The 27,384-nt window shown below is 35.1% G+C and overlaps 1 protein-coding gene across 2 annotated transcripts in view; it reads right to left on the bottom strand.

Annotated features, from left to right (window-relative positions):
• Uvrag (UV radiation resistance associated) overlaps window positions 1-27,384 on the bottom strand; it is a 324,556-nt gene that overhangs the window by 128,821 nt on the left and 168,351 nt on the right. For both annotated transcript variants that reach the window (XM_047516341.1, XM_047516342.1), the window contains exons 9-12: window positions 18,738-18,822; window positions 15,705-15,792; window positions 14,755-14,815; window positions 7,102-7,267 (exon numbers count right to left, since the gene is read on the bottom strand). In XM_047516341.1, the coding sequence (XP_047372297.1) occupies window positions 7,102-7,267; window positions 14,755-14,815; window positions 15,705-15,792; window positions 18,738-18,822 (400 nt within the window). The remainder of the gene's footprint in view (window positions 1-7,101; window positions 7,268-14,754; window positions 14,816-15,704; window positions 15,793-18,737; window positions 18,823-27,384) is intronic.

Genomic DNA, 27,384 nt, shown 5'->3' with positions numbered 1-27,384 from the left:
AGCAAAACCAGCAGAATAGAGGAAGGGTACCAGGGGAGGGAAGAAGGGAAGAAAAGAGAAGTAGTGGGAATTGAGAATGAGCTAACTATGCTACATGCATTTATGATTATGTCAAAATGAGCCCATAATGCACTAACAAAAACAAAAAAAAAATAGAAAAATAGATTAAAAATAAGGTGGCAATCTATGGACTCAATAAAATCCCTATGGCCATTTTTGCAGAAAGGAAAAGCTGATACTCATATTCACATGGAATCCAAGGAACTCTGAATAGCCAAAACAATATTAAAAAGAACAAAGTTTGAGTACTTATATTTCCCAACTTCAAAACTTATTATGGTACTGGCATAAGACTATGACATATAGACCAATGGAATAGAAATGAGAAACCAGAATTAATCCATGGCCAATTGGTTTTCAACAAGGGTGCCAAGGCCATTCAAGGGAGAAAGAATATAAAAATTACCTCAAAATGGAACAAAGACCTAAACATAAAAACTAACACTATTTAACTATTATAAGAAAACACAGGGATAGATCTTCAAGACCTTGTGTTTGACAGATTTTAGATATAATACCAAAAGCACTAGGAAGGACAACAAAGACAAATTGAAACTCATCAAAATTAAAACTTTTCTGAATCAAAGAAAAGTAAAGAACATGAAAGATCTATTTTAATTGCTTCCTCTTCAGCCTATTAATAACAGAGATTCCTACTCCCAGAGTTATGGGGTTGGTTAAACACTTAACACCTCACCCTGGACAAATGAGACTGGTCGCAGACTATGAGTGACATGTACTCCCAGCCTGGGGAACAGAATACCACATGCCATGCATGGGACTGTACTTGGGAAGAGTGACTCATACCAGGGTGCAATGGTATGAGTGTGTTGGAAACTTCATCTCTAAGACAACAGTGTTGGAAAGTGGGGCCTTTTGGGAGGTGATTTGGTGATAAGGGCTCTGCCCTCATGAAAGAATTAGACAAAAAAGAGCTTGATGGACAGAGTTTGGTCCCCTTGCATCTCTTCTGTCTCTCTTATGTAAGGCCAAGACATTCCACCCCTCTGAAGATTTCAACAAGAGGGTATCACCTTGGAAGCAAAGAAAGCAGCCCTCACTGGACCCTGAACCTGCTGCCACCTTGATGCTGGACTTCCCAACCTCCAGAGCCATTAGAAATAAATTCTAATGTTTATAAATTATACAGTCTGTAGTATTTTGATAGAGCATCACAATCAGACTAAGACATACAGTCTGCCTAGACAGACAAGCTTCACAGTATCAAAAGGTAGAGGCTACCCCTGCTTCAAACAGGAGGATGTGATTGGTGTATTTCAGTGATTCCCCAGCTGTCAGGGAACTGAAATGCAGGGCTATTCAGAAGTCCTCCTAGTTTTCACCTGATGTCAAGGCAGTCTGTAATACTGACCTTCATTTTAGGCCTTAAACTATAACAAAAACCCACAGGACGGGAGAAAATATTTGTAAATCACACATCTGATAAGGGTCTAATATTAAGAATACAATACATAAAGAAGCCTAATCCCTCACCACCACCACCAACAAAAAGAGACAAATCAATTAAAGAATGGGCAAAAGATCTGAATAGAGATTTCTCCAAGGAGATACCTGAATATCCAGTAAGCTCATGAAAAGCTGAAAGCATCATTATTCAATAAGGAAATATAAATAAAAACAAAAGATACCACATCACATCTGGAAATATAAAATGGTACAACTGCTAGGAAAATAGTTTGATGATTCCTCAAAAAGTTAAAAATAAAGCTGGGCTTGCCCAGCATGTGTGAGGCACTGGGTTTGATTCTCAGCACTGCATATCAATAAACAAAAATAAAGATTCATTAACAACTAAAAAAAATTTTAAATGAAAAGTTAAAAATAGAATTACCATATGACTCAGCAATTTCATTAGTAGGCATACACCCAAAAGAATTGAAAATGGGTACTCTAAAAACTCTATGTAAATGTTCATAGCAACAGCAACAGTATTCACAATAGTCCAAAGCTGGAAAAAACCCAAATATCCATCAAGAGATGAATGAATAAACAAAATGTGGTATACACACTGAATGGAAGATTATTTGACTATAAAAATGAATGAAGTACTGATCAGGCTACAACATCGATGCATCTTGAAAACATTATGCTAACTGAAAGAAGCCCAAAACAAAAGGGTCACATATTGTATGATTCCATGTATATAAAATATCTAGAATAGGAAAATATAGAGAGACAGAAAGCAGACTGGGGATTGCCAGGGGCTGATGGAAGTTAGGGGGTAGGGAGTAACTGCTTAACAGATACAGGGTTTTCCTTTGGAGTGATGAAATTGCTTTAGAATTAGAGGCTGCACAATACTACAAAAGTACTAAATGCCACTAAATTATATATTTTAAAATCTTTAATTTTACTTTATATGAATTTCAACTTGGCTTTTAAAAAATCAAAGACAAGAAATTCAGGTTCTCAATTTCATTGTTTTTGAAACTCAAAAGAATACTAGTCTCAAAATCAATCACAACATTGAAAAAGGCACTGATTTAAAGTATACATGTGTTTCTTAGCTGAGAGCCTTGGTAGACGATATGGATTTACTCCTTAATCTCTGAGAAGACTGGTTCCCACCTCCTTTTGTGGATACCAAAATCTGAGATTTTCAAGTCTCTTTATAAAATGGCATTGTATTTGCATGATATATGCACAACCTTCCATATATTTTAAATCATCTCCAAATTACTTATAATACCTAATACAGTGTTACTGCTACATAAGTAGTTGCTACACAGTATTGTTTTTATCTTTTTTCCCCTTTTTAAATTTTTATTTGTACAGACTGCATTTTGATTCTCTGTACACAAATGGGGCACAACTTTTCATTTCTATGGCTGTACACAATGTAGATTCATACCATTTGTGTAATCGTACATGTACATAGGGTAATACTGTCTGTCTCAGTCCATGATCTTTCCTTCCCCCACCCTGACTCACCCCATTTCCCTCTGCACAATTCGAAGTTCCTCCATTCTTCTCTTGCCACCACCAACATCCTTCCTCATTATGTATCATCATCCACTTATCAGAGAAAACATTTAGCCTTTGGTTTTTTGGACTTGGTTTATTTCACTTACCATGATATTCTCTAACTCAATCCATTTACAAGCAAATGCCATAATTTTATTCTTATTTATGGCTGAGTAATATTCCATAGTATATATAGAGAGCATAGTTCAGGGAACAATGACAAGAAATCTGTTGTACATGTTTAGTACATACACGTTTCTCCACTGCTTGTTTCTAGTCTAATGTTGAATGAATCCATAGATGCAGAACCCACAGATACCAAGGGATGACCTATGTAGTACCAAGTCCCTCCACTGGTACCTACCATTCCTCCTTCCAATCCTCCACGTTACCTCTAACAGTAGTGCTACTAGCACTTTCCTAAGTATGCTTGAAGATATTTCATTTCTTGTGTCACAAAGAAAATATTCTTTCAATCTAAAATGTAATTCTTCACCCTACCTGCACATTAGAATCACTTCAGAAGTCTTGAAAAATATCTAAAATCTGGGTCCCATCAACTGAATAACAATTTCTGGGGAGAGGCCAGGAATCTGGGGGTCAGATCACTTTTAGAAGCTTCCCAGATGACTTTAATGTTCAGCCAGCGATGGGGAATAAGGTTCTCAGGTTATTCTATATCCCCTTTCCTTTAGCCGAGGGTGGTGTTTTCTAAACTCCAGTTATTCACACACCAGCATGAATCTAGAAATTTAGCCATTTACTTCAATTTTAAATTTATTATCAAAAATTGTTCGTAAATCTGTTTTATCCTTTAATGCCTGTGTATTTTTTTTGTAGTGTGGTCCTTTTTCATTCTCATATTGGTCATTTTGCCTTGTCTCTTCTATTTCTAAATTAACCCCCTTAAGGACTTATCACTTATCTAGTCATTTTTAGGTCTAGAACTTTTGTGTTTACTATTTTTTCCATCACACAATTGTCCATTTAATTTCCACTTTCATCTTTATTATTTGCTTCCTTTTACTTTCCAAGGGCTTTTATTGTGTGGTTTTAGATAGAGAATTAAATAATCTGTTCCTACAAACTCTGACATGCTATATTCTCATTATCATTCAGTTCAAAATAATTTAAAATTTCCTTTTACTTGAAATGTTTTGAGGACCAGCATAACCACTTCTGGCATATGTGCCATATGTACTAGAAAAAGTGCATCGTAAAACCTTATGATGCGATATTCTTTATGCATGCTTAGGTCTACTTTATTAATTGTTCAAGTGTTTTAAATGTTGATGTTTTTGGTCTCCTTCTAATAGATAATGAAAGAAAATTTAAAGTCTTCTACCATTAGATTTCCTGGTAGTTGTGAATTTTGTTTATATGTTTGAAGTTATGTTTTTAGATAGATAAATATACAAATTTAGAATTGACTGTACTGTCAAAAAATGCCCCAATTTATTTAAATTCCTTAAATTTACTTTGTCTAATATTAGTATAATGTTAGCTCTCGTTTGCATAATATTTCTTTACATACTCTTACTTTCAATATTTCTGTGTTCTTTTAATTGAAGTGCCTCTTGCAAGCAGAATTACTTTTTTATTTAGTATGACAATATTTTTTTAATCTTTAAAAAATTTTTTTTGTTTAGTTGTTGATGGGCCTTTATTTTCTTTATTTATATACCTGCGGTCCTGAGAATTGAACCTACTGCCTCATACATGTTTTCCAAGCACTCTATCAGAGCCACAACCCCAGCCCCGAGTATGACAAAATTTTTAAGAGTATCAATGCCATTTACATTTAATGTAATTACATGAAAAAAAAAAATTTTTTTTTTTCGGTGCTGGGGATCGAACCCAGGGCCTTGTGCTTGCAAGGCAAGCACTCTACTGACTGAACTATCTCCCCAGCCCCAAATTTGGTTTTATATCTGCAAACTTACTATTTGTTTTCCATTTATCCCACAGAAACAGAAATCATGTTTTTTTTTAATTTAATGTGTACTTTTATTTTTTTGCCTTCTATTAGATGAAGCGAGTATCATTTATCTCCTCTACAAAATTTTGCTTGCACAAATCAACTCTTAGTAGTTATGAGATTATAATATGCATCCTTGATTTATCAGAGTATAACATAAATTACTACCTTTACCACTGTCCAAGTGAAGCTAGGACATTAGAGTACTTTAATTCCATTTACTGCTTCCCATCTTTTGTCATGCATTATAATTATTCCATATATACTTTATGTTTGGGTATCTTATATGCAGTGATACATTGCTAATTTGTTTCATAGTTGTTTTATTCAGCTGTTTCACTGCTGTAACTAAAAGGACCCCACCAGAACAATTGTAAAGGAGGAAAGGTTTATTTAGAGGTTCACGGTTTCAGAGGTCTCAATCCATAGACAGCAGGCTCCAGTTCTTGGGCCTCAAGGTGAGGCAGAACATCATGGTGGAAGCGTGTGGCCGAGGGAAGCAGCTCACGTGGTAATCAGGAAGCAGAGAAAGAGACTCCACTCACCAGATACAAATATATACCTCAAGGTCATGCCCCTGATTCCCACCCTCCTCTAGCCACACCCTACCACTTCAGTTACCACTCAGCTAATTCCTATCAGGGGATTAATTCACTGATTGGGTTAAGACTCTCGTAACCCAACTATTTTCCCTCTGACCTTTCTTGCACTGTCTCACACGTGAGCTTTTGGGGGACACCACATCTAAACCATAACAATAGTCAAAATTAATTTTAATATACTAATATTTATCCTTCTTGCATGTCCATGTTTCCGATTTTTCTTTAGTATATCCTTTGGTGTAGGTCTGCTGGGGTGAATATTCTCAGTTTTGATGGTCTGAAGTGTCTTTATTTTGCCCTTACTTTTGAAGGATATTTTCACTGTGTATAGAATTATAAGTTGGCAATGGTTTTCTCTTAATACTTTAAAAATGTCATTCTATCACCTTTGTGCCTTAACTTATTTCTTCTGAGAATGTAGTTCTGGGTCTTATTATAAATCTTTTGATACTAATATGTCTTTTTCTCTTCAGTTGCTTTTTAATATTTTCATTTTGTCTTTTACATTTTCAGCTGTTTAGATATTCCTATGTATGTTTTCTTTGTTATTGTGTTTTGTATTTAGTGCTTTTTGATGTCTTTGATTAAATTCTCAATCATTATCTCTTGAAATATTGTGTTTACCTTGGGCTTTTTCTACCCTCCCTATGACCACAATTACATGTATATGAGACATTTCTATCAAGTCCTACATGTGTCACACTTTACATTCCATTTCTTTTGCTCTTTGTACTTTGGTCAGAATACAGATATTTCTTGACTTACATTGAAGTTATCTTCCACTAATCCAACATAAAGTGAAAATATCACAAATCAAAAATGCATTTAATAAACCTACCAAACATTATAGCTTAGCAATACAGTACACTGTTGAGTATCAGCAGCTACTCTCTTAATCTTGTGGCTGCCCAGCTCACACAAGAGAGTATCACGCTGCATATTGCTAGCCTGGGAACACATCAGAAATTAAAAATTCCAAGTATAGATTCTACTGCATGAATATTGCTTTTCTCACCACTGTAAAGTCAAAAAACTGTCAAATTATCATGAATCAGACACTATTCATATTTTCTACTGCCCTATCTTCCAGTTTACTAATCTACTTTTCAGCTATGTTCAGTCTGCTGCTAAGTCTTTTATCCTTTTCCTGCTTATCTCTCTGACAAATCTTTTAATCATTTCACTTATTGAGTGGCAGGCAACAGATATTATGAATATTTACAGAGCGTATGACATTTGTCCTCACTAAAGTAAAAGTAAAATAAATGAGTCAGTTTTGCTAACATCAGTAATTTTTTTAAGTACAGGACTTGAACCACTATAATCTAGATGAATAACTATGTTTTCTTTAAAAGAAATGGAGCACTTAAAAAAAGATAAAAATTGCCAAATTTAGGTCACATATTATATTTTTCATATACTCCATGTTTCATCTAGGCTTGATTTTAAAAACATGAAAAAAAAAAGGACACTTACTCTCTCTCCTTTTCAGTCAGCTTGTCATTGATATTATCTTTGATTGTTGATCTAGACCCCTTATGAATTATAGGGTATCTGAGGGGCACTTGTAGGAAAAAGGAAATCATGGAGACCAAATGTGCAGTGTAACCAAGGGCAACAGCAATGCTTCCATCATCTTTTGCTGTAAATTCAAAAGCAGAGGAAAAGAAAACAACCATTTACCTTATAAATATAGCTATGAGATGATAATAATAAATCAATTTCAAAGGATATCTTATAAAAACAAACGGCAAAATATTAATCACTTGTCTAAATTACATGAATTTCATACAAATCTAAACACTATTCTTGAAATTTTATCTATATTTAAAACTAATTCTTACTAATCAAAGTGATATTAACAGATATATACCTTAAGCAAGAGTTCTTAGTATATCCAAATATCTATAACTTCCTTTCTGAGCATTTTAAAAGGGTCAATTAATGCTTGACTATTATATAATGTGAAAATTAGTTTCAGAGGTTTCACTTCAACACACTATATAATTATTATATATATTAACAACTTTCTAGAAAATGTAGTGTTGTGCTGTTATGATTCTGAGGTGAAATAAAACAGGATAGTACATTCTTATAGGATATGTTTATTGTTTTGATAAGACAGTGTTACATGAATAAATTTGTGATGTTTGAGATGAACTAAAGGAGAAAAATATTTTATTTATTTTTTGGTACCAGGGATTGAACCAGGGGTGCTCTACCATGGAGTCTTATCTCCAGTTCTTTTTATATTTTATTTTGAGACAAATTGTCTAGGGTCTCACTAAATTGCTGAGGTTATTAAACTGTGAACTTGCAATCCTCCTGCTTCAGCCTCCTGAGTCACTGGGATTACAGGCATGTGCCTGGCAGGACAAAACTATTTTAATCAGCAAAGTGCAAGGTCAAATACTTAGTGAGGCCCTAAGCAACTCATTAAGATCTTGTCTCTAAATAAACTACAAAAAAGGGATGGGGATGTGGCTCCGTGGTTAAGTGCCCCTAGGTTCAATCCCCAGTACAAAAAAACAAAACAAAACAAAACAACCCACACTGTTTATATACCATCCTATGTATGCAATTTAGGTAGAAGTAACATTACTAAAAAGTGCGTGTGTCATAAAGTTAAAAATAAGCATGTAGCTTTTTAAAAAGCAGAGATAATTACATTTTTAAACTCATTATTCAGATTTCTGCCCCTACCTATCAAGTGATAAATGATGATTCAGGCACAGAACTTAAGAGTAATACAACAGAAAGTTTTGAACTTTCCCAGAAGGATGGGAAAAGTAACTGCTTGGTATAGTGTATTTCTAAAATAAGTTAAAAAGTATACACACACACACACACACACACACACACACACACACTCATACAAAAAGATTTAACATATAATCTGGACTAGCCGAGCTATATAGAGAAGAAGGGCTGAAATGATTGAGAGACCATGGCCTGACCATTCTCTGAGTTCTAAGGGAACTTTTAACTTCAATTATTAATAATACTTTTCACAATCTTTTGTATTTATACTTAATTATCTAAGCTCTGCTTTCTTATGGTAAGAATGACACAATAGCCATCCATTCCTCAGTGAATTCTCTACCCCTGTCTACCAAAACAAACTGTTGTGTTCTCTTTGATCATCCTATAAAAACAAGTTACTTCTGCTACTACGTATTTTTCTTCTGTAAAGAATCAAATGTGTACTTTATATTTGAAAATAATTCACTCACCAAGAATTATTAAACTGGGCATCTTTGTAATGCCATTTCATTCATTTTACAGATAAAGTAAGGTTCAAAAAGATTAAGGAAGCTGCCCAAAGTTAACAGAGCTAGTAAATAAGTTAGCCTGATACCAAATCCTCCATCCTTACTACCACCATATCAGTTCTATCATCCTATCTCAGAACTTAAATGTTAAAAAACTAATATGCAATAATTTTACTTGGGAGCTTGGAATGTGCCAAGCTTGTTATACAAAATGCATGTAGTTACGTCATACTTTTCTAGTAAGGGCAAAGAATACACAAAAAGTCTGAGTACTCCATGACTTTTATAGTGCTTGACAGAAAAGGGGATTCTCAACCCATGTTTGCCATTCTGTCAAAAGAAATTCATGAAAAAAAAAAATCAAATGATATTCATTTTAACTGACCACTAAGTCATGTCCTCACTAACTAGAATTCTATTTTTAGAAACCATGTCCTTTTGCCTCAGTTCCTCCCAAGTACCGTGATTAATATTACAACACTGTGCTTCTATTAAAACCTGTTCGTTGTACTACCTTAGAAACTAAAATTATAAATTCATCATCCTATAATATCGGAGCTAGGAGAAACCTTAGAAATCACTGAGTCTGACACTATCAACTTAGAGGTCTGGGGAATGGTTTGGTCAAAGTCATACAGGTAAAAATCATAGTGATGGAAGTGGGAGAACTGTATTCACACCTCAAACTATGTCTGCTCCCAAAATATCCAGGTCTGGAGGCACAGCCGGGACTGTGAGTTCTATCCCAGGCTGTTGAACCCTGCTCTCACTTTCTGAGGAGAACAGAGTTTCCCAAATTAAAAATATTTCTATGAGTAAAAGGCGTTGGTCTTTAAGAATCTTCTTTAGAAGGGAGAGAAGAAGAAGAGGACTTAGAATAAAAAAGGATAATACTATGCAAAATTGGGACTTTCCTATGTGTGCTTTACACGAGGTTTTTCCTTTCCAATATGACCTGACAGCAAAGGATTTGAAAACCTCCAGAAAGCAGCAAAAATCCTCTTCATTTGTCTTCCACATAGGTCAAATGCAAGCTATGATTGTTTTAAAAAATCTATCCAATGCTAAACCCTTAAGCATCTATAATTTTTTTCTCATATTACAAAAGGGGCAATGCTAAAGAACTGCATTAGCATATTTGGAGACTACATACACATCGTTCTTAAAAGAACAAAGAATTGTTCTTCTAAAATCACCTCCTCCAATTCACAAAATATTTTTATTTGAATTTAAAGATAAAACGGCATCTCTAAGAGAAGCCTACACATAGAAATCAAAACCCAAAAGGAAAGCGCAAACAATGAAAATTAAATAATATTGGAAATTTGCTTTGATTCAGGTTATTCACACTCACCATTGTTGCCACAAGACTCCTCGCTCCACCTATTAAAAACCCTAGGTTGTTTCCCATTCCAGGCCATAGTGCTCCATCACAGCCTTACTGTTAAACACTGTGGTGTTGGATTTCCAATATTAAGGCTTTATATTAAAAAGCATTTTAAAAGGACCATGGGTGAAGCATTACAGGACTCAAGGGTATTGCAATACCCTCAAAAGGAAAACCACCTCCTGGTAGGGAAGTCACTTTCATCACCCCAAGACCACTGAGCCTCCTGTGGGAAAATGTGAGCTCATGTGGTTAATTATGGCTATTGCAGGCCATGCAACCTCAGATGTCACATTCTGTTGCCAATCACTTTAGCTAAAAAACCAAAAGGTTTAAGGTTTCCAGCATTCCAAGATCTGAAAGACTTTTTACCTGCCAAAGCCAAAACATGGCCCTCTGGGGTGTACTTTTCCAGTAAGCATTAATGACGTCCGTAACACCTAATGCAGAGCAGAGGTTTGTGTTTCTTATACTGCTCTGGGGGTTAGAAAGGTCACAGATGATAGTTTTGTTGGTGAGAAGAAGTTGGAGGGGGAGTGGAGGTCCAGGGAGGATCAGGAATTAACTGTAAGACTCAGGTATGTGAAAAAAGATACTAATTCAAACAACATTTTAAGGGACTTAAAAACAAAACAAAGCCAACCATTTCCTCAAAATAAATATTTCTGATTTATTTTTTAAATATAGGAAGCCACTCAAGGCTGCAGCTGTTGCATAATTTTTATGACAATAAATTCCACAAACACTCAATGGCCATGACAACATAAATTAGTTCAAATGTTCCTTTGATTTATATGTTGGACAAACTATTAATATTCAAATGCATCCAAGTACAATAAGTGATCTAAAAGCTCTTACCATCCTGCCTTCCCAATCACTGAGGCAGCTGATTTGTTAAGGAACCAAGCACCCACTGATCCAGACAGGACAAAATATTTAAGACTCTAATCACTGCCACAGCATCTATGGAATCAGTCCATGTTCTCAATGAGACACTGTTTGACATATGGACTCTCCTTTCCAAGAAATCATGCCTGCATAAAGGGATACAGACACAGAAGGAAATCTGGGTCTCATTACCACAAAAGGCTCTCGTGTTATGGATTACTTAAAAACACACGCAAAAACATTGTTTCTTTCTTTCTTTCTTTTTTTTTTTAAAGCTAAACATCTTAGTCAATGGAATTCAGATGAATACCCTTCACAGTTAGTTTTCTCCCATTGTGTCCAGTTCTCTTTGTCATACTCTAACAAGAACTTACCCATTTAGAAAAGCGCAATGAATGTTGTGTTGGGCCCCTATGTTGGAGTTTCCCAAACAGTATCAACCTATGCAGTATAAAGTCTATCCAGGAAAGTCTCATAACAGCATAGGAGCAACCAGTTGGGAGTTCCTTCACTACAGTGTCTCCCAGAATGCAGCTGCTACAGAATACTAAAAGTTGTCCGAGGCTTAGAAGAGGCTACTATTCAAAGCAAAGAAGGAAATGACATCATGGCAGGGATAATATAGACCTTAAATCAGGCAGATCAGTGATAACCTTAGCTGTATCACTGGTTAATATGAATCTGGTAAAAATCAATCTCTCTGGGCCTCAATTTCTTGTCATTAAAAAAAAAAAAAAACTAGAGTAATTCCTTTCTTCACAGAAGGGATTAATTCTCACAATTATGAGATTAAAGTAATAAATGTGGTAACACTATGCATGATGTCCCAAGTTACCATATTTCTACTCACCCGACCTAAAAAGTCCTCCCATGCTTCTTTCCCCAGGGGAACAGCTGTCTCATAAGACAGCTCAGGCATCATCTTCTCTATATAAAGTTTTCCTCATCCCATCCTGGTTGAATTGATTACTCCTATTTCTTTGAGTTCCATGTATCTGGTATAATCCCTAAATGCCTAACATAGAGTCTGGATTCAAAAAATATTTCTTGACTGGTTTAATTACAAATCTAATGCCCTCAACAATACTATTATCTCACTAAGGCTGGATCAAAGTCTTAATTCTTTGTTTATTCACAGCACCTGCAGAGCAGATAAGAAGCGGGCATTCAACATATTTACTGTATTGAAATGCCTTACAGAATGCTAAAATTAAGATTTTAATGTCCAATACTACTATATATGCTTCTTAAAATTTCTGATTCCTAGAGGTCAAAGGGAATGAATAGGATCTTAGCATACGATTTTATCTCCCATTTCATTTTTCAGCAGATGCGCTAAAAAGGTTACACTAATTTTTTAAAGGTTAGGGAGGATGTATGCGGGCTTATTTGAGCATTCTAAGTGTAGATGGCTATAAAAGCTATGAAAAACTAGGAAACAAGGCACTCGAAAGAAAAGAAAAATAGAACCAAGAACCCTCCCTGAGTAGATTAAAATAACAGACCACCACTACTGCTATTCCTGCTTCTCTTACTACTTCTTCAAATCACTCTGTACTTAGCAGTCAGAGTGACTGTTAAAAGCACAGCTCAGTTCATGTCATGTCCCTTCCTGAAACCCTGCAGGCCTTGCTCACTTCATTGAGAATAAAACTGAACTTCCTTAGTGTGGCCTCCAGGTCCTGGATGACCTCTCCTTCCAGCTCTAACATAACTTTTCCCTTTGTCACTGTGCTCCTGTCACACAGGTCTAGATGGTTTGGTCTTCCCTGTCCTTTGTTCCTTTCTTTCCTCTCTTCTTTTCAATGAATTCCATTATATTTATTGCATACCTCCTCTCTGAAAAGATCTTTCTGATGTCATCTCATCCCATCATCACAATGAATTAGAGATATAAATACTACCTCATTTTACAGGTAAAGAAATTAAGCTGAGAGATACATGACTTACCTAAACTACAAATCTTTTCTCCCATTCCCCTGGCCCAGAGTCTTTTTCAAACTTCTTCAGGTATATCAACTCATCCCCTACATCATGACTTTTGTACTTCCTGCTCTCTATCCGAGAAATACCCTGAGCTGTAGTATAGTTGGTTCCTTTCAGTCTTTAAAATTTCTGTTAAATGTTTCTCTTCAGAGAGGGCTTCTCTAATTGCTTTATTTAAAGGAGGTTTCCTCATACTGTATGATAATATATTCCTTGATTAAATGCTTATTAATTACTTATTTTCCTATTATTGATCTGCTTCAAAAGGCTGTAGGCGTTATGAAAGGAGAATCCTCAAAATTCAGCACAGCACCTGCCATATAGGTGTTTGTTAAGTATTTTTTCAATGAATGAATGAGGAAAATGATGTGCCATGGGCTTCGAAAAACCACAGCTTTGCCCAAAATTAATACCAAAACACATTTTGTGGGACCAATAGAGGTTTGAGGGAGCACTGTACAATGGCAATCAAATGAATCCCAGCTCTATCACCACCTAGCTCTGTAGTCTTGAGCAAGTCACCCAATACCACTTTCCTTGTAGGCTTCCTTTGATTTTGTGAGGATTAAAGATAAGGCAAAATCTCAGGCTTTTACAAATACTGGTATATCTCAATTTTCACAACAATCATGTAAGACAGGTAGGATATAAAATGTTCATATTATTGATTAGGAAATCAACTCAAAGGTTACATGACTTGCTCCAAACTACATGTTTTATGGAAGGGGAACCAGGAGTTGAACAAAGATTTTCCAACTCCTGGTTTAAAACTCTCCTTATATCAACTACTTCTTATAAAGGCTGAAGAGGATAATTAATTAAAATAGTCTTAAATGTTTAAGGACCACAAATAGTAATAGTGTCTTTAAAGGGAAGTGGAATAAAATCCTAATCAAAACAAGTAAGGCTCCCTTATAGGTTTAATAACTACCCAATAACTACCCAAACAGGCCTAATATGTTAGCTTTGGGAATAATTTATAAAGATATTTAGTAGGTCTCAAAGCATCATTTATACTAAGGGAAAAAACTCACTTTGAGAATCTCTTTTCCTTGGCATATTTGATGAGATTAGAAAACAGAAAAGACTTGGAAATGTAGGAATTATTATAAATCATATTCCATAACACCTCTGTGTAAAGGGAGAGAAATGATAGTACAACAAATTAAACCTATGATAGTGGGAATGTCACAAAATTAAATTTGTAATACTTTTCAGGTTAGCAGGAATATAGCTTTGTAAAAAATAGCCTTCTGCTGCCAACCACACATAATTTTTCATGAAAATCAAATCAACAGGGTAGGGAGATTATTTGTATTCTTAAGAACTCTATTCCCGGATTTGCTTAATGCTTACTTAAAAGTGATTTTCTTTTAAATTTCAAATAAAAGTTCGATAATTATTTTTCCATGATTACACCAAATATTCTGTTATATCTTTCATTAGGGAATATGACCCACATACTTCTACGTGGGAGGAGACAGAAGGTCCCAAAACACTTATGGACAAAGTGCCAAGCAAACAACATTTCAAGATAATTCTATCCTCATATATTATATGCACCAAATCTTTAGAAGTAAAAAAGAAATAAAATACCTTGGAAGTCCTCAGAATTAGGTAACTTGACACCACATACAAAATAATCCTTATGCTCATTCTGTGAATTTAACCAAAGAGTAAAATTACTTCTTTTTATATATAAAGCAAAGCAACTCTAAGTCAAATATCAAAGAAGTTAGCAGGTCAGTGTTGACTCAAAGATAATGCTATCTTAGACTCCAAATATTATCATATTTGTTTTAACAGTTTGATGAGTACATAATCATTCACTATACTACCTTCCTGTGGTTATGCAATAATTGAAATTTTCTATAATAAAAATATTTGAGACATCATATCCAGGGAAAACCATGTAAAATTATCATGGTAAAAATACCTTTTGACTAATTCATATCTATAAATGATTTAATAAGATTCTGCGAGCAAATTCAAATCCTGTTCATTTTCTCTGAAAATTAGTCTTTTAAATCAATTTTCATTAATAAGAGAACCATCAAATTTAATATATTCAGTTCTATAAAAAGAATCCTAATTAGTTTTAGATAAGTTTTACTTTTTGTATTTATTCTAAGAAGTAACTCAAAATGTAACATCCAGATAGTCACCCTAGGAATATCTTAATAAACACCAATAAATATAAATTAATTAGCTAGTTTATTTTTAAGGCACTGCACATGCATCTGCAGGTAGATATCAGAAATGTTAGTAGTGGGTAATCTGGTTTAGTAAAAAGATTAAAAAGAAAAAAAAATAATTAGGCAGTTTTCTATGATGATCTCACAACCAAACTGATGTTAAAAAAAAAAATCAAACAGTGATTCTCCCAACTAAGTATTAATATACATTTAAAATAGATACTAGCTCCTGAATGAGCCCCAAGGGAGCTTATGATTAAGACTAAAGTATGAGTTTTTCATTGAGAGGAAACTTCAAATGGAAATCATCTTTTCAAAAAGAAAAATCTTTTTAGAAAATATGAAACTTACCAAATCAATAGGGTAAATGTAGGAAAGCTCAGAGAGTAACTGCCTACAACGAATTGTCAACTGAGCATTAGTCTTCAGAAAGAGTTCTCTAATGAAGAAAGAAAAAAGTACTTATTAAAAAATTGTGACTGCAATTTCACAGTAGACAAGTTATGGAACTGACCTAGGTGTCTTTCAACAGATGAATGAATAAAGAAAATGTGGTATAAACACACAATGGAGTTTATTCAGTCATAAAGAAGAAAGAAGAAAAGAGGAGGAGAATGAAATTATGTTATTTACAGCAAATCAAATGAATCTAAAGAGCATCATGTTAAGCAAAATAAACTAGGCTCAGAAAGACAAGTGTCATTATGTTTTCTCTCATATGTGGAGGCTAGAAAGAAAAAAGGGATCTCATAAAGATAGAATGGAGACCATGAATGTAGGGGAAGAGAATCAGGGGGAGGGTGTAGGGGAGGGCAAAGAGAGGGACTGGCAAGTGAAATTAATCAAATTACATTATATGCATGTAACTATTCTATATAAAATACACAATAAAAATTATTTTAAAAACATGCTTGCATGCTTTGTAACATTTATTTCTATATAATCAATGCAGAGAAAGAGTAAATGGGCTATAGACCACAGAAAATTAAGAAGTAGAGGTAAGAAAAATATCTACCAAAGTTCTGAACTCTCTCTAATATCAATTAATATAAAATGAGGGCTATTGTGTATGCCCAGCACCATGCTAATGAATGTAAAGGGCACAAATAGTAATTCATTGAGCACCTAGTACTACATACCCAGAGCATCACAAATGTTATTTAATTATAACAACAGCTTTAGTAGGTTGATATTATTATACCCATTTATAAAATAAGGATACAAGATTTAGGGAGGCTGAGTAAACTAAGCAAGGTTTTGTAGACATTATTTAATGAGGCCAATTTGATTTCAGAAAAGATCCATATGGTGTTTGCCAGAAAACAAACAAAACAACAAAAACTATTCTTTCACTCACCACTCTTGCTGTAATTACCTCAAAATACAACCTATTACAATGTTAGAAAAGTAACAAGAACAAATAAACAAATAATTACAACATGAGATGACCCAGCTCTCTTCTTGAACTAAAAAATATGACCAATAGGGATGTAGCTCAATGGTAGAGAGCTTACTTGCAGGAAACCTTGGGATTCATCTCCAGCACTACACACACACACACACAGAAATATAACCAACACATAAAATACTCATAGAATAAAGTATCTGCTCAATTAAAATACATCAAAAATTTAAGAACCAAAATAATTTAGAAGAAACTGTAGGGTCAAAGTGAACTGGAAAAGGTGTAGAATCATGTGAAGAACACTTTGGTACAGTATGAAATAACACGTGGCCTTTGTTCCAAATCTCAATCACAGAGCACCTAAACCCTAGGTGTTATGACAGGAGTGATTTTGTTGTTGTTGTTGTTATTCATTTAAGCCCACACTGATCATACCTAAGTTTATGACAATGAGGTGACTTAGGGTGGAGGGTACCTACATAATCTAAGGATAGAATTGGTCATTAGAAAGACCAATTAATTAGAGGGTTGGATTTTCCAGTCCTACCCACCAATCTCTAAGATGATGGTGGAGGAGGTCAAGGATGGAAATTAAGAGCTTTGAAACTTCTGAGCAAGATTTGATGAGTTTCCAAATTGTGGGGGTGCCTTGAGGATGGTATACCAGGGCAGGTATGAAGGTTCTCTCATACCTTGCATAATGCCTCTCTCCCATCTGCCTGTTCATTTGTATCCTTTTGTAATAACATTTATGACAAATCAGTAAACCTAAGTGTTTACCTGAGTTCTGTGAGCCACGCTAGTAAATTACAAATTAATCAAACCAGAGGAGGGGTCTGTGGGAACACAGTTAATTCAAAAGCACAGGTCACAATCCAGGGCTTGTGACTAGTATCTGATTAGGAAGAGGGGGAAGTCTTGTGGCAGACAGTATCAGAATGGTATTAAATCACAGGACACAGGATTGGTATTTGCTGGAGAATCTGGTGTCAAATATTGTATGTAAGAGTAGGAAAAGCACTTTTCCCCCCCTGTATAAACAGCAGCTCATTTGGCTTTGCTAATGAGCTGGAGAGTTACTTCCCTGAGTTATTTTCCTCTTTGCAAATCGATTATTAGGATGGATGGTCCCTGTGGTTCTTTTCAGATCTAATACTCTTGAATCTTCAATTGTTAAGGTTTCTCAGAGAAAAATGCAGAATGGAAAGATTCTAAAGGAAAGTGAGTCAAGATAAGCAAAGGAACTGAGGTGGCAAAGGAAATGAGGTAGCATGTTTGGGGACAAATAAAGAAAAAACCATTAGCAACATTCTATGTTAAGGAGCACCTAAAATTAACTGTACAATGACAATTTACTGAAGCCTGTGTGAAACTGGAGCAAAAGAATCACTATAGTGGGCTGAGGTTGTGGCTCAGTGGTAAAGCACTTGCCTAGCATGTGTGAGGCATTGGGTTCAATTCTCAGCACTGCATATAAATAAATAAATAAAATGCAGGTCCACTGACAACTAAAAAAAAAATTTAAAAAAAGAATCACTATAGTAATAAAAAAATATGGTAAAAATGGTATTTTAAGAGGAGAGTTCTGAGAGCAACATGGAGGGAAACTGCAATGGTGGAGAAATTGAATTTTCTAAGAGCTGCTGAGGTAACCCAAATGAGTTATCAAGAAGCAGGAGTAGCGGACTGGGGTTGTAGCTCACACGTGTGAGGCACTGGGTTTGATATTTAGCACCACATAAAAATAAACAAAAGCATGCTATCCATCTACAACTACAAAAACAAAATTTAAAAAAAAAGAAGCAAGAGTAGGACAGAAAAAACTATTAAAGAAAAAACTATAAGCTAAATTGCACACAGATGACAAAAAGAAGATGCAAACATTATGCCATGGTACTGCGGCTCAGGGAATTTAGAACAGTGTTTGTACCTCCGATAAACTCAACCCTCATAGCAATTTTTCTCAGTGTTGTATTTACCTTTTTGCCGTGCACTCCTTCCTCAACTCATTTAGGGATTCCTTCTGGAGCTGAAGCTTGAGGTGCTCAGTTGAAAATGCGCTTCCTAGAAAGAGATGAAAGGAGACAATTCCAGATGTAGCAACGCAGGTAGGACTATTAAATCACAACTACACAGGTAGGGGCCAGATCCTGATGGTGAGAGGGAAATAAAAAGAATGAGGAGGCAAAGCAGGTTGGGCATAGAGGTCAGTAATTTTCACTTAAGTCTAGCCCCTTGCAGGAACCCAGCAGGGGTCAAAGACTCGCTATCCATAATTTCTGAACTGATGAACAAGAAACTTTGACGAGATCTCAAAATTCAGACTTCCTTTTTAAAAAAAGAGAGTGGTTAATTTCATTTCAATCATAAATGCTATATAAGAACATTACTGAAAATACAAAATGTAGAATCGGAAAAATTACCTGCATTTTGATTAACATAGTTCATAAATATTAGTAGTTTCCATGAACTTTCATCTTGTTTATAAATATAAGTAGTTTTAGTGAAAATCACAGGTTATAGGAAATATGTTTTCTAATTTTTCCACATTATGTCACAAGCATTTTTACATTCTGACAGACAGTCCAAAGTTATGGCTGTATAAAATTTAACTCCATAGTTGTGAATTATAAGAATATTCTACCTTTGATCTGCTACCCTCATTATCCCAATCCCACTACAGAATATTAAATTGCCTTTAAGTCTTTGCTTTAGATTTCTAAAGATTAATATGTGTTTATATTCCTGAATGTTGTGTTTATATCAATTTTTAGAACCTCCATCTTTGTAATCATAAAATCCTTTTATATCTTTCTACTCTGAAAAAATGAGGGCTTCTTACATTCTTGACAGTTCAGGACTGTCAAGAATTATGATTCATAATTCATAAATATACAACTCAGGAGGCCTCAAGCGCAGAGAAAGAGACTTAGATCTTAACACACTAAGTTTTATATTTTATGACGGAGTTTAGTTTTGTGAACAGTGACCCAATAAGAAAAAAATCCCAAACTCTTCTGCACACCTCCTATTACTACAGGGAAGAAAGAAGACAGGATAAGCGACCAAAATACAAAGTTTGGACCTTAACACTAAATCCACCAACCTAAGCAGTTTTATCACGTTATTTCTAAACACTCTTCTCATTTCTCAACTTTAGAGTCCAGTAAATGGAAAACTGCCCCCCAAAACAACCTAATCAAGGAACACCACTTATCTTCTTTAGCTCTTAATATAATTCCTCCCAGAACTTTACCTTAATGACTTTGTAAGACACTAAGTTTGACACTCACACTCACATACTTTCAACAGAAAGGCTGTGAACTCTTCCACCACTATAAAAATGTGCAATATTTTCTTCATCCCAGACAAATTACACTGCCTCAACTCTAACGGTGCTAGCAAAACCACAAATAGGGACCCAAGACAGATCTGGGCTTCAAAATACATATTTGTATCCCTTTTCCTCAGTTTTGAAGACTGTTTAGAATATGTAATTACACAACTAAAGGATAAAATCCTTGCAAATGTGGTAGAAAAGAAAATTAAATGTAAACTAATTTCTAAACAGCTAACAAATAAGTTAAACAAAAGAGAAATATGGAAGAAAAATATACGTCTTCTTTGTATTCTTAGTCTTGGAACTTTTTTGTAAGTCTGAAATGATTTCCAAATAAAGAGTATATCCAAATCTAGAATAGGGTCACCTGAGAGGCTGTAATTTTCCACAGGCTTTATCAGATTCAAGGACTTAGAAATCACACCGGCACCACCCCTCTAACACATATCAAGTTCACTTTTCTATTAAAGGGAATATAGTTCATTGGTTATAGGGTTGAGTTCTATTATAAAACTGAACAAGTTGGGGTTAGTTAGGCTCATATAGATAAGAATTAAGATACCTCAGAAAATTCGACCTAAATTCTAAAAGGAATAACAATACTGTGGAAATGATGTACTTGGTCTCTATGGAGGGTATTGTTTAGGTTATATAACTGCCAGCCTGAATATATATGACTGATGTTGTATCCTTCTAAGATGTCACATCTGGAAGCAATAATGTTAAAGATGTGATATATAGCATCTCATCTAGATTTCTCCTTAGATTTAGCATTTATCTGTGATTTTTTCCTGGAATCAATCCTTCCTACACAGTTGCAAAATAATGTCCAACTCCAGTACACCCTCCATATTTATTAGTGCATTCAGCCTTCTCTAAGCAAGAGTCCTCCTCCCTTTTCCCTGAACTATTGTGAATTCTTCTTTATTTTTCAATGATTCATAATTCATAAATATACATAATTATTTTGGTGCTAAGTGGTTCCAGATTTTGTCAACAGGACTATCTTCAACCTGGCTTCAGTGTCCTTGTGACATGCTACCATCCTGTTATTTGAAATACTACTTTATTATCTTAATTTCTGTAGGATCAGTAGTAACACCCCATTATTCCTGATATTGGTAATTTGTGCTTGCTTTCTTTCAACGTGTTCAGTCTGACTATAGGTTTATTTTAGTAATCTTTTCAAACAACTATCTTGGTTTTATTGATACCCTCTACTCTTTCTGTTTTCAATTTCACAGAATTTTGTCCTTCATTTCTCCCTTCCTCCTGCTGGATTTGGGTTTATTCTTATTCTAGTTTAAGGTATAAGTTTTGATTATTGATTGGAAATCTTTCTTCCTTCCTGATACAAGTTTCAGATGCTATAAACTTCCCTCTAAGCTTGCATTCCTTCACAAGTTTATATGCTATAGTTTCATGACCTATTATAGTGTGTTGGGTAATTTGTAAGTATTTGGAATTTGTTAGCTATCTTTCGTGATTTCTAGTTTGTTTTGGTGAGAGAACATACTTTATATATTTCAATTATTTTGTTTTTTTTTCTTTTGTGGTACTAAATATGATTTAACTGAGTGTTCCAGATATACTTGGAAAAAATGTATATTCTACAAGTGTTCACAGGAGAGGTAAATTGAGGGTGTTTTTAAGGTCTTTCATTCTTAGTGATTGTCTATTTGTTCTATCAATTACTGAGAGATGGGTGTTGCAGTTTCCAATTAAATTATGCATTTAGCTATTTTTCCACCAACCACAAGAAGTTTTTATCTGTCCCCTGGGACTGCAGAGTTTGGAGCTCTTCCCCCAGAAGTTTAATGCTTTTGTTCTTAGAGAAGGACTATGCTTTTCCATAGCCACCCGCCTCTTCCAGACCTAAACCTCAGATTAACTGCCTTGCTCACAACCTTCCTTCTGAATATCCAAAGGAGGACAATGCAGAAGCTGTGGAGCAGGTGTAAACGGGCTTATAATTGCTAGGGTTTCACAGTAGCCCACTATTTGTTGAAAGCTTTAGTTGAAATCTTTTACCTTCTTATACAGTGGTCCTAATTTCTTCCCATGCTCTGCCACTGGTGATTGGTACTCACATCTTCTCTCTTTGGAGCTACCTGTTTTTCCTTAAACACTGCGCTACTGCCCTGAGACCTTTTCCTAAGACAGTTTCAAGAAAAGTTATGATCTTGTACAGCTTCCTAATATTGTTAGGGTTGACATAAAACTCTTTTCAGCTTCCTATGTGCCAGGAAGAGGCTGGAAGTCAATTCTAAGGATATTAAGTTTTTTAAAGCTCTTCTCTGTTCTTTGTGTTGTTCTGTTCCTTTTGGGTCAAGCTACTCTATTTTTTCAACTTGGTCCCATTTCTTCAATTATCTGATGACCCTTGGTTTCCCTTCAAATTCATGAAAAAGTGATTAGATTGATTAGTATAGATAACTGTGATAGATTTCCTTTGAAGCTGAAAAGATTTATGTTAAAAGACTTCATTCCTCAGTGCCAGCATGGTATAAAACATCAGGTCCTGTTGACAACTAGGCTTTCTTTCAGGGTATATGTGCCAGAAGAAGGTAGTACCTTTATTTTAAACTGAACAAATATCAAATAAAGAGAATTTTGCTTTGAGGTTGTATTATTTTAGGGTATTTCACTCCTAAGTAGAGTTGTCTTTCGTGTTTTCCTCTGGGTTAGTAATAATTAAGTTCAGTCACCTTAGCCTCTGCTCCACCATTCTACCATTCCAAACACACCATGGGACGTAACTGGGTCAAGAATCCATTAAGTTTAAGCAGTTAAAGCTTGTTGTTATAGGGAATTACTCCAGATACACAGAAGAAAGAGAATGGCCCAATAGGTTCAATACTCTGATTACTGTTCTAGTTAGTTCCTGGTCTCTATACTTAAAAATTCTAAGCTTGAAGTCTCTGAGGGCTCTCCATGTCAGGAACTCTTCACTGCAGCCTCTGCCATTTCTGTTCTGGGCTGCAGTTTTTCTCTACTCTAGCTTATTCATCCATAGTTCTATCTACTTTGTGACTTTGAGACCTGTGCCAAAATCTTTGTGAGTTCAATGGTCCTCTCTTTTTCACCATCACCATTGATTTATCCTTTATGCATGTTGTTATTATATCAATGGGTCATTGAGAGAGAAAGAAAGCAAAGGCATGTGCCTGGTTCATCATCTTCCAGAAGTGCTCTCTGAAATGTCTGGCCCTCTCCAGGCATATGCTAATATTCCACTCTGCTAACAAAGATGGCCTATTTGTTCAGCAGGAACACAAGTCAGGTGTTATAATCTTTATAAGCTGGTGTCAGGGTTGGCTTCTGTAAATCTAATAGCCAAGAACATGAATGTTGCTTCTACCAACAAAAGATAACAGACATTTCAGGTTCTCTCTCACTAGAGTTTGATTTGAGACTGGCCAATGGCCAACTCCTGTCAAAATTACGGTTCAAGCTAATAAACCATCATTTTAGGGGTTTTCCAAATCAAGTCAGATAAACAAAAAAGCAATATATCTGGATTTCTTTGGCTTTCTGTATTATTATTTATAATGCTGCCCTCCTCAAGGGTTAATAAATACTTCTTACTGTGATTTGCAAACAATGAACTATATTTCATTATGATATTTAATATGGTATACATAATTAACTATGTGCTAAATTCCTCTCAGAATCTAGTACTAAGGGAATATTTTTCCTCCCTTTAAGGAACTGGAAAATTTCCTTACAACAGACAATAGGAAGCAACTGATACCTTTCATAATTCAATACAACTGGCTTGACTGCTGAAGTCAAAGCTGATTTTAATTCTTATTGGGTAGATTATATGGGGACAGAGCACTACAGTTAGAAAGCCCATAGACTTAGAAATCAGATCTGGATTGAAATTCTACCTACTTCCAAGACTTTAGACAATTCTTAATTTCTCTGCTTCACCTTCCTCCTACATAAAATGGGAATTTCACTTTTATTCAATATTTCTCTGTGATGGCCCATGAAGCTCCAAGTGGGTAGAGAAAACCAAATAACTTGTTTGACTGGTTTTACTTTAAAATAATAAATAAAGCATAAACCATGTCCCACAATCCTACTATAGTTCCCTAATGGTCTGCTTTCCACTCATAGAGACAACCAGTTCAGAAGCCTTCCAGTAAAAGGAAAATGACCTCAATTCACACTATACTGAAATAATAACAGAAGATTTCTTCAGAGTTCTACCCATCGCTGATAATGTAAACTCACTTGTCCCTAGGCTATTTTCTCAGTTTTGTCCTCCTGTTCAATGGATAAGGCAAAAATTTCCAGGTATAATGGGTTCCATCTCATTTTCATCCCATCTCACATGATTCTAAACACATCATGTTCTGGCTACAGGGCCTCCTTTTATTTCCACAGGCCATGCCCTCCCTTCCCCACATCCAGGCCTTTTCACTTCCTGGTCTATCTGTGTCGTCCCCTCACCCCTCATCTTGTAAAGCTGACCTTAACCAAACTTTTCCTGGGCAATCACTCTTAAAAAAAGAAAAATGGGCCCCTATAGTTACCCTCATCACCACAACTTGTTTCTAATACTTGTCACAATCTGATATTATCTAGTATCTTGTACTTATCACAACTAATATTATCTAGTTTATTGTTGGCTGGTTATTTACTATCTCACCCACTACATAAGTATCTAAAATTGGAAATCTCAATTCCTTCCTTCTTTCTTCACTTCAATGGCTGCTTTTCCTCTAGTATTTACATTGTTGAATGGTTCTACCATTCAGAAAGTTGTCCAAATCACGCATTAGAAGCTATTCCAAGTTTTCTCTATTCTCTACTCCAAACCAGTAAGCTATGAACAGTAGAATCCATCATCTAAATGTCTCTTGAATCTATCTTCTCTTCCCTTTATAGAATTTGTTTAGATTTTTAAATTATATACTGCTTAGATTACTGAAATAACTTCCTGTCAATTCTCTTTCCTCAACTACACAGAGAATTTTCTAAAATATACATTCTAAGGTGTACTCTGTACTGCATTCATCAGTACAGTCCTATTCACTCTTCACCTTTGAGAAATTTACATGTCATATTAATACATCTCTGAACCTTTCAGTAAAAAGTTCCTTTACTTGGGGGTGGAATATTATGGGTTAGATATGAAGTGTTCCCCAAAAGCTCATGGGAGAGTCAACAAAAGAACACTCAGAGGTGAAATGACTGGGTTATGAAAGTCAATCAGTGTACTGATCTACCTGAGTGGATTAACTATCTGGTGACTGTAGGAAGGCCAGGTATGGCTAAAGGAGGTGAGTCACCAGGGGTGTGACTTGGGGGCTTAGATTTTGTCCTTTTTGAGCACAGTGCACTTTCTGCTTCCTGAAAACAATGTCCCGTGGAGCTTTCTTCCACCATATTCTTTTGCCATGATGTTTTGCCTCACTTCCAGCCCAGAGCAATGAAGCTGGTTGGCCATGATGGAGATCTTTGAAACCCTGAGCGCCAAATAAACTCTAACTCCACTAAAATTGTTCTGTCAGGTCTTTTGGTCACAGTGGCAAAAAAGGTGACTAAAACACTTCTTTAGGCTCTTCTATGGATACTCAAACAAATCCTTAATGGAAGGAACTATCTTCAATTGAAGGAATTACTTTCCTTTATTGGAATTGCTTACAATTCTCTATTCTACTTCCATGGCCTGAATATAAACTGCTCCCTATACCTGTAAGGTCTCACCTTTCCCCCACCTAACTATTACATATTCTTACTCAGTATGTCACTTTCACCTGAGTTCTGATTTTTTAGATGGATATCCTCTGTATTCCTGTATAACACCCTTTATGTATCTCTGTCATATACTTATCATGTCTGTCATGATTCTAACATCTCACATAGTGTCTGGCTCTTTTTAAGTGTTACATAAATGATGAGTGAATGAACTGACAAGGCACCTGCATGCATACACATGCACACGTGGATGCACACACACACACACTTCAACAAATGAGTTCTTGTTCCACTTTCATGCCTTATGGTCTCTTTTTACCTCTATGTTGGACTATCTAATTGTAAATGCATTTTCGTAAATACTACTTCCTGTGCTTTTGGGGAGTAAATGGAAAAAAATATTATGACAAATCAAAATATAATTCTGTCAAGTGACATGTTTCTACACATCTGTACCTTCCATTGGTGAAGAAGAAGATTTAAATATGACAGTTTGCCTTTCTTACAGTCCAATTAAGGCATGACTGAAATTATTCATTACTAACATATAAAAATTTATTCATCTAGAAAATAAAATATGAAGTTTGCTCATGGTCCATGTGATTCCCCATCCATGCTCCACCATCATAAGCTTTTACTGTCTTTTATAAGCTACCTTCAATGCCAACAGCTAAAAGTAAGAAAACATTAAAGATGTAAATCCTAGATAAATACTGCCTTCAGGTCTAGAAATTTTTGAAAGGTGAATATTAATAAATTTGAAGGAAATCCGTTTAGGAATTTCTGTAAGATTATTGTAACAACTGAAATGTACAGATCAATAAAATTTCAATTTTACCACCATTTCTAATAAATATGGCTTGAGTTAAAATTTGTGATAAGTATTTTTTCATAAAAAATGTGACAACCTCAGTGAAGGAGAAAACTTAATGTAATGCTTAATGACATCTTCATAAGTTCAAACAGAAACCTATGGCTTTTTGACAGAAACTTAAGCATTGACTCAATTACCTGTGAGATTCTTCTTTATCTGAGACACAGGACCAAAAAAAAAACAAAAAAAAATTACTGACTAAGCAGCAGCTAATTGAACAGAACAAACTATATATATAGGTCACCCAAATTACTCAAACTTATTGAAAAATGAAAATAAGAAACTGTCATACTGATGAGAATTTCACATAAAACATCTCTTATTTTGGCCATCACTTCTGATTCACTGAAATTATCAAGAGAAATATATTTTCCTAAATCTAACCAATGATACCTGATGTATTTGACCTCTTCTACACTCTATGTCATCAAAACAATATGTTTTGTTTTTGCTCGAGCTTACAAAAGGGAACTGGAATACCTAATAGGAAAAGAGTATGGTTGGTTAGGGAATTCTAATAGGACATTCCCACCAAATACCATAATAGACATTCTTTTTTTGGGGGGGGGTATCTTTTACTGCTGATAAATACATTATTGTTACACTCTGAATAACAAAGAGACTCCTAAAAGTAAATAGATCCACATCCTATCTGCCAATCCTACCATCTGAGATAACCAGAACGTTAGAGCTGGCAGAT

This window comes from Sciurus carolinensis, chromosome 11, assembly GCF_902686445.1.
Source record: "Sciurus carolinensis chromosome 11, mSciCar1.2, whole genome shotgun sequence".
In the NCBI taxonomy this organism is placed as follows: Eukaryota; Metazoa; Chordata; class Mammalia; order Rodentia; family Sciuridae; genus Sciurus; species Sciurus carolinensis.
The sequence above is the reverse complement of the archived record's forward strand: the minus strand, read 5'-3'. Positions and strand labels throughout refer to the sequence as shown.